This window comes from Poecilia formosa, unplaced genomic scaffold (assembly GCF_000485575.1).
Source record: "Poecilia formosa unplaced genomic scaffold, Poecilia_formosa-5.1.2 Scaffold63, whole genome shotgun sequence".
NCBI lineage: Eukaryota > Metazoa > Chordata > Actinopteri > Cyprinodontiformes > Poeciliidae > Poecilia > Poecilia formosa.
In genome coordinates this window covers 499,137-511,282 of record NW_006800002.1, presented here as the reverse complement: position 1 = coordinate 511,282, position 12,146 = coordinate 499,137, and the positions used below count along the sequence as shown (strand labels likewise).

General features: G+C 37.4%; 1 protein-coding gene across 3 annotated transcripts in view; it reads right to left on the bottom strand.

Annotated features, from left to right (window-relative positions):
- The window catches only part of dph1 (diphthamide biosynthesis 1), a 115,945-nt gene that overhangs the window by 51,890 nt on the left and 51,909 nt on the right, over positions 1-12,146 (bottom strand). For all 3 annotated transcript variants that reach the window (XR_476424.2, XM_007554349.2, XM_016672643.1), the window contains exons 7-9: positions 8,894-8,962; positions 7,563-7,719; positions 2,263-2,363 (exon numbers count right to left, since the gene is read on the bottom strand). Coding sequence is in view for 2 of the 3 variants with exons in the window: in XM_007554349.2 (XP_007554411.1) it covers positions 2,263-2,363; positions 7,563-7,719; positions 8,894-8,962 (327 nt within the window). In the remaining variant the exon portion in view is untranslated. The remainder of the gene's footprint in view (positions 1-2,262; positions 2,364-7,562; positions 7,720-8,893; positions 8,963-12,146) is intronic.

Here is a 12,146-nt window from a genome sequence, read left to right as displayed (position 1 = left end):
AGCATCAAAAGAAAATGTTTCTTTCTCTATGTATTTCTGCACCCTTATATTAATGCAAAAGTGGCTCAAGCAGACTCTTTAGTGAATTATTCATGTAAGAAATCTACTCCACATGCACCCTGTTCTAATGCTGAGGACAATGTGTGAGACATTCACGATGAATTATGCCGGAAATTCACCAAGACCTGAATGCCAATGTTGCTTATAAACATATACGCTTGAAAACAGTGTTTGTCAGCTGTGTTGTAATGTGTGCTGGCAAACTATGCTGACTCCTCAATTATGCTCACAATGATGCTTACAGAATACATCAGAAATGTTGCTGATTGACTACTCGCTGTTCTTCACACCAGCTCAGTAGGGGAATTAGTTGACGTATAAATTATTCATGTCAAAGAGGCAAATGTGGGAAGGAATTTGAAATAAAGCAAACATTTGAGAGGGACGGGTCCATTCCTTTCTCTTCATAATCAACAAATAGAAGCTTTGTAAGGAGGTCAGATTCAGAATGACAGATGTTCTGATTTGAAATTGAAGTAAATTTAAATATAATCACATTTTAGAAAAACAATAAATGTTGCCCTAAGCATATCTGCAATCTGCTACATACTGGTAAAAGGATCACCTGACCTAGGAGGTCAATCTTATCACGATATTTTCAATGCTATTACAATAACTATATAATGATAAGAGTGACAATAAAAACTATTTATTACAACTCTTTTAGGTAACTGTATGGACTGTGTGTCACAGCAATTATAGCTCCGCAAACATCAATACTGCTCTTGAAAACCATTCCTATTTGTAAAACGCTTTTTTAGGACACTGGTCACATAAAGAAGTGTGATTTGTATCACTAAACTGGGCACTGTGACCGTTATTCCAATTTTATGGGTATTCAATGATGCTTTCATTAAACAAACAGTGGACCAAACAGTAAAACTATCCAAGCCCGACAACTAGGACATCATTACTTGGAATTTATCGCAACAACAATAAATCTAAAATTCTTATCACGATAAATGATCAACAATACAATAAATGCTCACCTTTAATTAGTTTTTTTTTAATTAGTTAATTTAGTTCCTACAAGCATTTGTTTAATATACAATTTTGCTGTTTTAATGTATAAAAATATGTTTTCAGATAATAAACAGCAAGTTCCGGTATTTTAAAAAAACAACTTATACCCTTTGGGATATTGATTGAAGGGACCTGCATGCTTTCCCTGCGAGCCGTTGTGGCATGGCTGACATTATTGCTATTGTATTTATAATCTTTTTAGCTCAGCTACAGGAAAGTGTTCAGTGTTGGAGATCTGCAATTTAAACTCCAGCGTAATGGCTCTCAATTAAATGGCTGTTTGTCAATTGTCAACTCAAAAGGATTTTAATAAAGGACTCGAAGACTGGACGGCAAACAAGACATTTCACACAAATTATCCGAAGCTTATGTTGTCAGGGAGAATAATGTCCTTTAGTCTGGACCTTGCAGGCATTTTTTCTACACACAAAAAAATTCATTTCAACTTTGAAATAAGAGGAAATTGTGGGATCCTTGCCTTAAAAAACAAAACAACAACAACAAAAAAAACACAACAAAATAGACAGTATGAGCAGCTTTCAACTCTGCCCAGTGACATTAATAAAGTGACTGCCTCTTCACCGCACAAGGGAAAAAAAAGGAAAAAATAACTTAACCTTGCACAATCATGCTTTTATACAATGTGGCTCAAAGGCATCAGGGGCTTCTGGAAAATATATCAAAATCACTTCACATACAGCAGCCTCGCCTTCAAACCAGCAACAGTCGAAGTCTAAATGATGCGCTTGATTTGTTTTCTGCGTTCACGCAGCGAAAACTGAGGATAAAATATTGGCTTCTGGAGGGCATATTCCCCTTTTTGTTTTATCTACCAATGAGCAGCTCCGGCTCAATAGTCCTACTCAGAAACAGAGTACTGTACTGTACGCTCCACTGACGGGTTCATTAATCAGTTCAAGTATGTTTCAGATTTGGGCCTACTTTACAGAAATGCATCTCTCAAATTTGTTTAGGTAGTCCAATGAATGCAGCAAAAACGGTACAACTGAAGCATATCAGGTGTTGGTGTTTAGGTTGCTTGATGTTTGATTCGTAAATTTCATTAAGTCGCTAAATTTAATGAATGAGAGATCAAAAAAGATTAGTAGTTTTGTCAAAGGAAGATAAATGTTAAATAGATAAATTATACAGTGTTTATCTGTAAATAATAATACTTACGCATCTACGTCTGGAATCAGATCCAGCTTGCTGGGGAAGACCTCAGAGAGCAGCACTCGAGTGAAGGACTTGCCCAGAGATTCGAGCTTTGACTCCAGGTGCTACGGAAAAACAAAAAAAGGATTTTAGCAAAATAAAAATAAAAAATACCAATTTATAACCTTTTTTTTGTTTCAGGATATTGGGGGTCAATTGGAATAGTGTGAGGTGAATCATTAAGCTCTACCAGAGGGAAACCCTCATGGAAAATCTTCAGAAAATTGAGTTAAATCATGTAATTTGGGGCCACTTTGAGGAAGTTTTTGTGTGTTAACTTTTAGAGCCACTCAGATGTTTAACCGTTATGCTGGTTGAATAGTCAATAGGCTTTTAACAACAGAGTTTTAATAGAGTAACAAATATTGTCAGTTTCTATTCAGTCATCCCACTGCCATGCTCAAAACACACACACACAATCGTTACATGTTAGTGAGCCTTTCTTGTTTTGACCAATCAGCTTGAAGCTTCTGGATACTGCCTGTCCTAACTTTGAGGTAAATTAACTTGCAATTTATGGTTACTTTATTTTGTATGAACAATACAGTTTTTTGTTTTGTTTTTTTTTCCCCCTTTGCACAGAGAAGTCCCAAGACGGAACCTTTGTATCCGAGTATTTCCAGTAGACCCGTAAATCTGACGCACAAGCATCTACAAACAACAATGGATGACAAAGCTGCTTCTCTCTGCCCACTGGGGGTTCACTTTGGTTTCAGAAAATAATTTGACTGGACGCTGGAAAAGATTATTGTTGTATCCAAGCTGTGCTAAAAGGAGTTAGTCTATCAGTGAAACTATTAAAGTCTAACAAAAGCATCTTGATGCTAAACATTTAGCAGTAGCACAGACGCATCCAGGGCTAATGTCAGCAGCGTCCACAGCCCACATTTCTAAATACGTTACATGACTGATCAGGAGTTCCTGAAACACTTGAAAGCTGAATGGGTATAATGGCACTTTGCACCAATCTGATGGTTGAATAACCAAAGTAACAGAGTAAAAACAAATGTCTTTGTTATTGGGCTCATTTGTCTATGTATCAATAATTTAGCAGCAAAAATGTTTATTAAAATGGAATTTTTTTTTGTCGATACATGGCTTTCAATTAAAACGCGATTAATTTCAACTAGTTAATTAAAGACCCTGCAATTAGTTCAATTAAAGTTACATCCCACCTCTAGTTAGGCTCTACAGTAGGCTCCACAAAGTTCATAAAAAAACTTCCCAGCTGGACTCACCACTCTACAGTTTTTTCTTCTTCAAATGTGAGGTAACTGTATGACTGTGACCGTGTTATAACTGAGCGCACCTAATTACAAGTTATGTTTCCATTCAGCTGTAGTAGAGGTACAGATTGTACATATATTGTTCAAATGTAGACTTATGCTCAAGTTGAAGTCACCCAAATTAGTTGAGATGATCTAAATGTATTCCAGGCAGCTTTACTATTTCTTTGTCCCTGAGGTATACTGATGTGCAGTCTGAGCAATTCAATTATGGATACATCTTCACTTATTGGTTGGAATGTTGTTACTGGCAGTAAACTGCAACTTTACGCCGGGGCTCACAATGAAGTTGAACAAACTCTTTATACTCTTTCTCTTCTAACTGCTTAAGGTTGCCTGTGCCTGTCAGAGAGACAGTAAATCCTGGCCCTAAGTAGGATTTTGGCTGACACCTTATGTTGAGAGCGGTGATAAATATGGCTGTTGCTTCACAGTTCTATAACCTCAGCGTTACCTCTCCTACACCTTTAATCCACTCTTTACATTTCTCTTCTCGACTGTGAAACCTCAGTACAAAGTGATGCATTTCAAGAGCAGTGCATCTACTTTCACTGACGGCACCTTTTTAGCTCCCTGCTGGCTTGTCCACAGGTTTGGCTTTAATAATCTCTGAAAGAAGATGATTTAATTGAGATTTCAGATTTCACATTTGATTCTATTGGCTTCCTCGTATCTGCAAACTAGCGAATGCACAATAAGAATGGGGAAAAGACAACCATTCTTCTCTGTAAAATTACCCAGGTACGCTCAAGTTCTACATGAATTTCTGTCACTGTGTCTTTTCAAGTCTTCTTTTAGAAATCTCTGGTCAAAATGCCACAGAGAGGCAGTGAACCGTTGACTCCTGCAATCACTTCACACTCATCCCTTCAGTTTGAGCCTGAGAATTGACATCAAAAGAAAAGATGTCGTTTTGAGGTTACCGATTTGATGTTTTATTCCTCTCACTGAGTGTACCTGAACAACGTCCATCCAACAGATTGAGCTGTTTTCAAAGTCCTTCATTCACCAACAACCACAAAAAAATTAGAATTGCTATCAAGGCAGAGTGACATTCAAAGTATTTTATTGTCGCACCATCACCTCCACAGCCATTTGGTGGACAGAAGGCATCATTTTTGGTAATTATTTCAATTGGAACCTGTTGGCAGAGGCCCTCAGCAGACATTAATGGTTTAAAATTTGAATTTAGACCAGAAACTGAAAACGTCAATTCCGCTGCTCTCCAAGACCACCCAGAAGATTAAAGAACTGATCATCAAGCAAAATACATCTCAAGGCAACACTAATGACACACTTTAGCAAAGCAATTACACATAAATGCTACCTTATTAGCTATGAGAAACATGTAGCATAATCTGAATTGTTAGCAGTTGTTATTCATTTAGATAGAAATGCAGAAAAAGTCTGGAAATTAGACAAATCATCTGGTGACTGGAATCAAACATTTTACAGCTTCTTCTAACCTGATCTGTGTCTGGTTAGACAGAAACTTACTAATATCATCTTTTTCCAATCAGTGAACAAACAAATATGTTGTTAGGAGGTTTCCGGCAACAGAAACACCGCTCAGTATGGAAACTGTTACAGAAGGACAAACACTTGAAGGAAGATGATATATTTAGTATCGTATATCTAATGAGCATATCGATGAGTATATTTAGTATGAGGTGTTTAAAATTAAAGTCATAAGCAGCACAAAGATTAAGTTTTTTTAAAAGGAAAATGTGTTTTGTACGACATGTTGAAGCATATCTAGAAAGTCTTGTATGTTTGAGAACGTCAGAATGTGAAGTCAAACCAAAAAAAGAAAACTCTGGTCCATGTACAAACCTGGATCTCTGTTCGGTTGAAGTGGATTCTGGTGTGGTTCAAATATATATGTGACAGCCAAGTGGACCAGAGATCACTTCAAAAGCAGGAAGTGGTCTATAGCGCAGGGCACGCTTGGTAAAGTGAGTCGAGCAATAGCTTGAACTTATGGCTTATGGTCTTTTAGTAAAGGCAAAAGAGAAATCCTAAAATACATGTGCATTCGCTAAAATTTGACGACACTCAATTTTTCTTTACGTTTTATGAAGAAGGAAGTTGTGCTCATGTCTTCTTTGTTGTTCCCTTCAGTGGTTCTTAGAGGGTAATAGGTTTTTCTAGGGGTTTGGTTCGTTTGACACTGTAGTGTTAAAGCAAATCACAGCAGCTAAAACTGCAACAAATGTTGCAATTTTGGTCTCTAATCGAACCGAGTCTATCAGACCAACAGGTGTGAAAATGTACCAAGACTTTCAGCAGATAACAGGAAGGCTGAATGAAGGACAACAAAGTTGCCCTGATATATAGTACTTTGAGCTTTTAATGTATATCCCTCAAGGAATATTCAAATTCAATTCAAATTCAAAAATACTTTATTGATCCTAAAGGGATATTTAATAACCCTTTTTAAAACCCTACTAAAGGAAGGATTAAAATTCTAGATTTTATTATTGTGCTAATTATTAGCAGAAGATGCTAAAGACAGATTAAAACGTTGGCTATTGTTCCCTTTCAGCCTGTTTAAAAGGAAAAAAAAAAAGTCATATCCTATTGTTACACTGACTCCTCTCTCCCAGACATGGTGTTATGTCACCTTGCCTCCAACTAAATACTGATACTCCATTGGCATTGTTTTGGAGTGATTCAGCCAAACTATGGAGCATTGCATAAATTTTATTTTATTCTGGGCCAGACCAACACCTACCTCTAGAAAGTAGCGGACCCGGATAAGACTGGGTTCATTTTGGGCTATAAAGGGGAGTTATATGACATCCCATATATATTATAACCTTTCCAACAGGATACATGTATCAATAAATTAAACTGTTATTTGAGTTTAGAAACTCCACTTCCCTGCTGAGTCTGCCTTTAGAGATGTGGGCAGTTGGCTGAGTTGTTATGAGAGCAGGAGGCAACCAGACGGAGGGAGAGAAAAAAAATCCCACAAATGCTCTTTAAGTGAGATAAAGGTAAAAAGCAATGCTGATAGCCACCCTCCCTGGGAGGATTATGAGACATTTCAATGACTGCACTCTTATCACAGTTAGTCCTGTTCTTTTACTTGTGAGGTTATCTGACACCACACTTCTTAATCTGAGCGGATCATTACTGGAAAGCTCTAAGAGGTTTTTTTTATTATTATTATTAAAATCTGCCTTCTTAAATCCTCTCTCCTCTACAAAAGAAAATTATCTGTCTGGTTTCCTGTTGACATTTTTACATAAATGCTGGCTTAATATTTCAAATGTGGATTTAAGTAAACCTGAAGTACAAGCTTCACACTGGTGCATTAGCTTTGAGAAAGGTAGGTGATCTGGTAAGATATTTTTACATCTAGCATTCAAGATAAAGTCAACTTCTACTGTGACACAGAAGGTTTAGTGGTAGATTTTAAACTGAATATCTTCTATAAATATTTTAAATGTCTAGCTACTCTGATTGATCATTTCCTTCTTTCTAAAATCTACAGTGGCCCTGAAGTGCAAACTACTTCAATAATTCACAAAATCAAACAGAATTAGTAATTTTCTTGATTTGTAGTTGTGCTTAATGTGTTTTTTTGATTAGTAGTTGTTTTTAGTTGATGTCATTGTGGTTTCATGATTTGTAGTTGTGCTTAGTTAATGTCATGTTTTTGAATATGTTCTTGTATTTTTTAAATTTGTAGTTGTGTTTAGTAAATTATTCAACTTCAGGGCCACCGTAAAAAATCCGCTTCAACTGAAACAACCCGAGACCTAAAGTACCATCAAAAGATACGGATCTGCATCCCAAAATAACAAGTAGCCACACAGAATGCTGCCTGTCCAAATAGCATTACATGCCACAGAAACACCTGCCTAAAGAAAAAAACAACAACAACAAAAAACGTACTTTGCAAAGTATTACCAGGGATTGCACAAGAGGCCTCAGGACAAGCAGACTGCTGAAACGAGGATGCAAACTCACCTGCAGGACTTTGGGACTGCCCTGTCGGCCCAGTGTGCCCAAGATCAGACCCCATCTCTGGGCCAGCCGAGCCTGGTCGATGGCCTGCAGCCTGGTGGCGCGCATGGCCTTGTGATTATAGTACTCCCTGGAGAACACCTTGCTGTAGGGGTCATATCTACAAACAGGCACAGAGACAGAGAATCTCTATGGCACACAGATGTTTTAGGAGGTGTGCGTAGGCATAAACATGGGAAGTTTTAACACTCCCATTACCAGCTGTTGTTCGGATATCTATCTCGAGGACGGAAATACGCAAAAAGAAGGGAAGTTTAATCATGAAAAGCCATCAAGTATGACAGGAGCTGCAGTATCTTAGGGAAATGGGGGTATTTCAGAGCTTTTAATCTCTTTTTCTCTGCTACACTTGAGATTAGAATCTTGTTTATGAGGGGGAGACCTGTGATCTTAGCTGCAGTGTATGGATGTATAACAACTGAGTTTGGATTTAAATTCAAACAAGTTTGCTTGAAGTGTATTATTTAGAGCAAAATTATTTAGCACTTTTTTCAAAGCACAGTAATATTAATGATTTGCTGACTTAGAAGATATTGGAAAACAGAACAAGAAGTATTTTCTTTGATTCAAACATCTAAATTCTTCAGATTATATATATCATTTTTTTTTTTTTTTTTTTACAAATGAAAATCTAAAGACTTATCTTATCCGTCTGTTTTCAGCACCCTTTAATCGAATACAACTAAACTGCCAGTAGCTTTAATTCACCTAATTAGTAAAAGGAGACCATCTGTGTGTAATTCAATCTCAGTATAAATACAGCTGTTCTGTTCTGGCTCAGAGGTTTGATAGAGAAAAATGGCAGAGATGGGAGGGACAAGATAGTGGGAAAAAAATGTTAAAGCAGCTACAAAACAATACCCCCAGCAATCCCTCATCTGAAACGATGGCATGAAAAAGGAAAGCCGTTTTTAAAGATAATGAAAAGAAAGGCTAATTAGCACAGCCACCGTTGACAGAGGATAAACAGTTTTCCCATAATGGTAAGTTAGCAACTGCAGCAAACTGGCAATCTGCGGTGTGTACACAAGAATGATTGACAGTGCTGGAAACAGCCAATCAGACCCTCCTCCTGGCTCTGATTGGTTGAGTCTGAGAGGAAGTGGTGTCTTTCTCCGAACAGCAGCAGGGCCACAGAGAGGAAGCAGATGTTTTTCACAGGTTACCCATCTTGTATTATACTGTATTTTTTAAAATAAAAGTTATATACTGACATTCCAGGAAAGAAAACATTACATACGTAAACATTTCTCTACTGTGTTCTTTCATATTACCTGTAGGCAGGAATGTCTGGGTTTGCGATCATGATCGACTCCAAGTGAAATCTTCCATCTCCAAGATAACTAAAGAAAAATACATTTAATTGTTAGCACGGGAATTGGAAAAAAAAAAAAAAAAAGATAAAAATAAATTGTCTGTCTTCACCTGCGGTTTCTCAATATGAATGTGCCGTAGATATACAACCTTTTTTTAAGAAACACAAATCGGCTAACATAAATGCATATTGGAGCTGCTTGGATGTGGAGGGTGTTCGGGTCTGTACCTGTTCTTACTTGAGACATGCAAATAATCTCACTAATTGCTTTCTTTGTTGAGCAGCTTGAAACGGGGATGTAGGCCGTTTGCCATGCAGGCAATTTTGAAACTCGACGAGTCTAGACTATGTGTCAGAGCGCGTGTATGTGAAAACGTCCACTTGTTTCCCCGTGCGTCCCAGTAAAATAATATGCAATGACGGAACAGAATGAAATCTGGTACAGCCTCCTCTGCGTAGCTTTTCATTGCTGAGAAACGTCCGAGCCCCTCGTATAATTACATCCGCGCACAACAAACCTGCAAGCACTTCAGTCCCGTTGTCCGATTCCGGCTGCGCTCTCTCAGCCTCCACCTTATCGTCATGTTCACATCCACATATTGTTCTTTTATAGAAACGAGCAAAAGCGCATTTCAGAAGATAGAAACGCCCCACTGATCTTTTCTTAAAGCTCTTTTGAATACAATTTCTGGCTGCTAAGAGTTGTTTTTCTTTTTTTTTTCTGTCCAGTGCTTCAATGACTTTGTATGTGCATTTACATTTTGTGCATGCAGCATTTCTGTCACACTTGCTCAGTTCTAATTAAAATAAAAATAAACCAAAGTCGAGTTTTAATTAATGCCATTTCAAAAGGTTACGATATTCGACACTGTAAAAGATATGTCACAGCTAAAGAAACTGAACTCTGATGCTGTTGTTAGAGACAGCGGCTTATCTGTCCTGACATTAAATTGATAATAATTTATTAAAGTCAAAAAGGAAACCTAATTATTGAAGGAAACTATTACTCTGTAATTAAGCTTTCAGTGATGTCGCAACATCACAACAGAACACTTTTTTTCTCCATTTGGTGCCACATGAGAGAGAGAGCGTTGAAGATCATGTTTATGGAGCCTCATCATAATATCTACATGTTTTTTATTAGTTTAAAGCATGCATGTTATCAGTTTTACAAGTTTTCTGTTTTCTGTTTATTCAGGACTGTATCTCACCACAGTTATATTCTTTTCCATGTACAAAATCAATAACTATATAGTAGAAATGTAAGAAAACATATGCACACTTTATATAAGGGAGCCATGGTTTGTCAAGTCTTAAAGCTAGTGTTTTATTCATGAGGATTTAATTGCACTACAGTGATACAGCAGTCACTGTAGTACATCACTAATATCGCAGAAAACTAGTTACATTTATTTGAGTCATTTTTTGAAAATAAACGTACTCCTAGGACTCCAGTAGTTTTACTGTGCTGCACGTTTGACTTCTGCTTGAGTAACAATATTTTCAAGTATAACTACTCTCAATACTCAGATAGCATCTAAAACCAAACATTTCTCCTTCGTTGGTGTCCTCAACTCTCGAAGTTGAGAGAACAGTAGCCTGGCTACTGTCTTCTAAAGCAACTCTGCTTGATTCTCATCTCCCTTCAGTTTTCCACCTGGGATTTTTACCCATTTAGCTGAATTCCTCTGACAGGGTTTCAATTGGGCCAATCAGCAAACAGAAGAACAAGTTTTGAACGATGTTGATTTTCTGTGCTTCTTTAGAATTGTACTCTAGCTATGGTTGTAGTTTTGTCAACATTTTATTGTTGGCAAAGAGGTTATGGCCGTGAGCGCGCACAACTTCCGGTCAGCTTCATCAAACTGGCACATTACAAACATTGTGGCCAAACATTATCAACTGGGTGAAATCAGATCCAACGGCTTAAAATGTCAGAGTCCACGCCTCCAACAAGCAATCGCTTCTCAATAGCTAAAGGTCCAGACCATCTGGATGAAGCAAAGCGTAGAACATGGGTTTGGATTTTACCAGGCTGTACGAATGCGACTGTTTCATTATTGTTGAAGAAGAGCTGGAGGAGAAACCCCACTTGTGCCTACTGCCACCAAACTCACCCACAGGTTCTGCATAGCTGCTCTTTGCAGATGAATCCGTCACATTCTGTTTGATGTTGTCTAGAATGCACCAAAAATCTGAATATTGTTCTTAATAGGATCTTTTTCTTTCACCAATATGATAGGTTCTCTGTCTACAGCCAGAGCCAGTAGTTGTGTTTCCATTACAAATGTGCACAAAAGATTTTCAATATTCCGCTAATGTCGAAAAAACCCAATTTCACAATTTCCATTAAATAAGAAACACAACTAAAACCACACATTAATAAGTTTGTTCATGTGATAAGTCATTAAGAAAAATGTCACGCCATCATTCTCCAACTTCTTGTTTTCTTCTTCTCCATGGCTTCGGCGAGAGGCAACAACCAATTGTTGATCATATGATGTGAACAAGTGATTTCCATTGCAGTTTTGAAAGAAAAAAAAATTGATACGGTCAAGAAAACCACCTCATCCTGGCGCCAAAACTTTTATCAAAAAAACGACAGCTTTTTCAAAATTGCTATGTTTCCATTAAGTGGATTTATTTTCAAAATGTCAAATTGCGCAATTGTATGGTCAACAGAAACGCAGCTAGTGACAGGACTACAGAAGGTCATTATGGATGCAAAGTTGCCGTCCATATAAGGACGGTAGTTACTTCCTGTTTCAGTGGATGTGACTAAAAAGACTTTTATGTTTGAAAAAGTTTATCTGCTTTGAAGACCAATGAGAAAACCAAGTAGGATTTAAATGTTTATGATTTAAAATATAATACTGTTTGTATAAATATTAGAGAGCTTCTCAAAATGTGATAGATGGACAACATATGTTAAATAAGTATGTAAAGCACACAGTAACTTTTGCATTGCTTTCGTCTCCACTTGTGCACATAGCGAAGCTTTTCCATGTGTTTTCACGTACTGGAAGGTTCGAATCACATGGTCTAACACCAAATGACTAAAGCTAAATGTGTGCAGATAAGACAGAGTAGGAATTTTCACCTATACATAATTAAATCAGGGAAATTACATTATCTCGCCGTGTGCAACAAAGCCCAGGATTTGTCGAACACAGACCAGCACGGCATGTTATTGTCGAAAAGCAGCTGCAGGC